The 831-nt window shown below is 38.5% G+C and overlaps 1 protein-coding gene across 1 annotated transcript in view; it reads left to right on the top strand.

The window, feature by feature from the left end:
• Positions 1–477, top strand: part of CUNH17orf67 (chromosome unknown C17orf67 homolog) — a 4,659-nt gene extending 4,182 nt beyond the window's left edge. Inside the window, exon 3 of the mRNA XM_009636007.1 lies at positions 361–477. Within this exon, the coding sequence (XP_009634302.1) occupies positions 361–477 (117 nt within the window). The remainder of the gene's footprint in view (positions 1–360) is intronic.
• Positions 478–831: the final 354 nt, after the last annotated feature.

Raw genomic sequence — 831 nt, 5'->3', positions numbered from 1 at the left:
GAATCAATTTTCAAAAGAGGCTACAACAGACCTATCTGTGAGAATCTTTCTGTACCTTCAGGACCAACTGAGGCTTCTGTGTTGATATGCAAATGAGAAATGTGTATGCAGAATTCCTAACTTATGAATATTGTTGTAAACTTCTTGCTCAACACTTTTACTGGTCTGGATGATGGTGTCATTCATTAAATATTGCTAGGTTGGGGCAAGCTAACTGGCAATAGCATTTCACTATACTTGATAATTTTCAGGGGTAAATTAATTGCTCTTTTATAAGCTGTAAATGTCTTCTGGTTCATTAGCCTGACATTAGACTTGAGTCATTACATAATTAAATTACTTTTTCCTTTCTTTAAATAGGAGTATATGCTTTACCTCCAGCGCTTGGAGCACAGATCAGAAGAACAATTCCTTGAACACTGGTTGAATCCACATTGCTTCCCACACTGCAACAGGGATTTAGTCCATCCAATCTAATGGTTTTGCCTACCCTGCAGCTGGTATATATATTTCTGTTACAGTGTGTATTTCTTTCTTCATAATAAAAGGCAGAGACACAAACTGGAAGAGGAAAGAACAGTGGCTGGAGGAAGTACCTTGTGCTGAAAGGTGTCTGGCAACAGAGCAGTGACAAGGAACATCAGTGTCCTGGGCATCAACTGTGCCACTGTAGTTCTGTTCATGTTAATGAAACATTTGGTTATGCATTTCTCTGCTATGTAGATATAAGTTGGTGACTGCACAATATTCTTATTAATGTTGCTTCAGATTGCTCCTGCTTCTTTCCTGTCTGCTTGTGCTCCTTTTCCAACTCACCTATTTAAGTCTTGT

This window comes from Egretta garzetta, unplaced genomic scaffold (genome assembly GCF_000687185.1).
Source record: "Egretta garzetta isolate BGI_Z169 unplaced genomic scaffold, ASM68718v1 scaffold213, whole genome shotgun sequence".
Lineage (NCBI taxonomy): Eukaryota > Metazoa > Chordata > Aves > Pelecaniformes > Ardeidae > Egretta > Egretta garzetta.
Note: the sequence above shows the minus strand (reverse complement) of the source record. Positions and strands in the feature narration are given on the sequence as shown.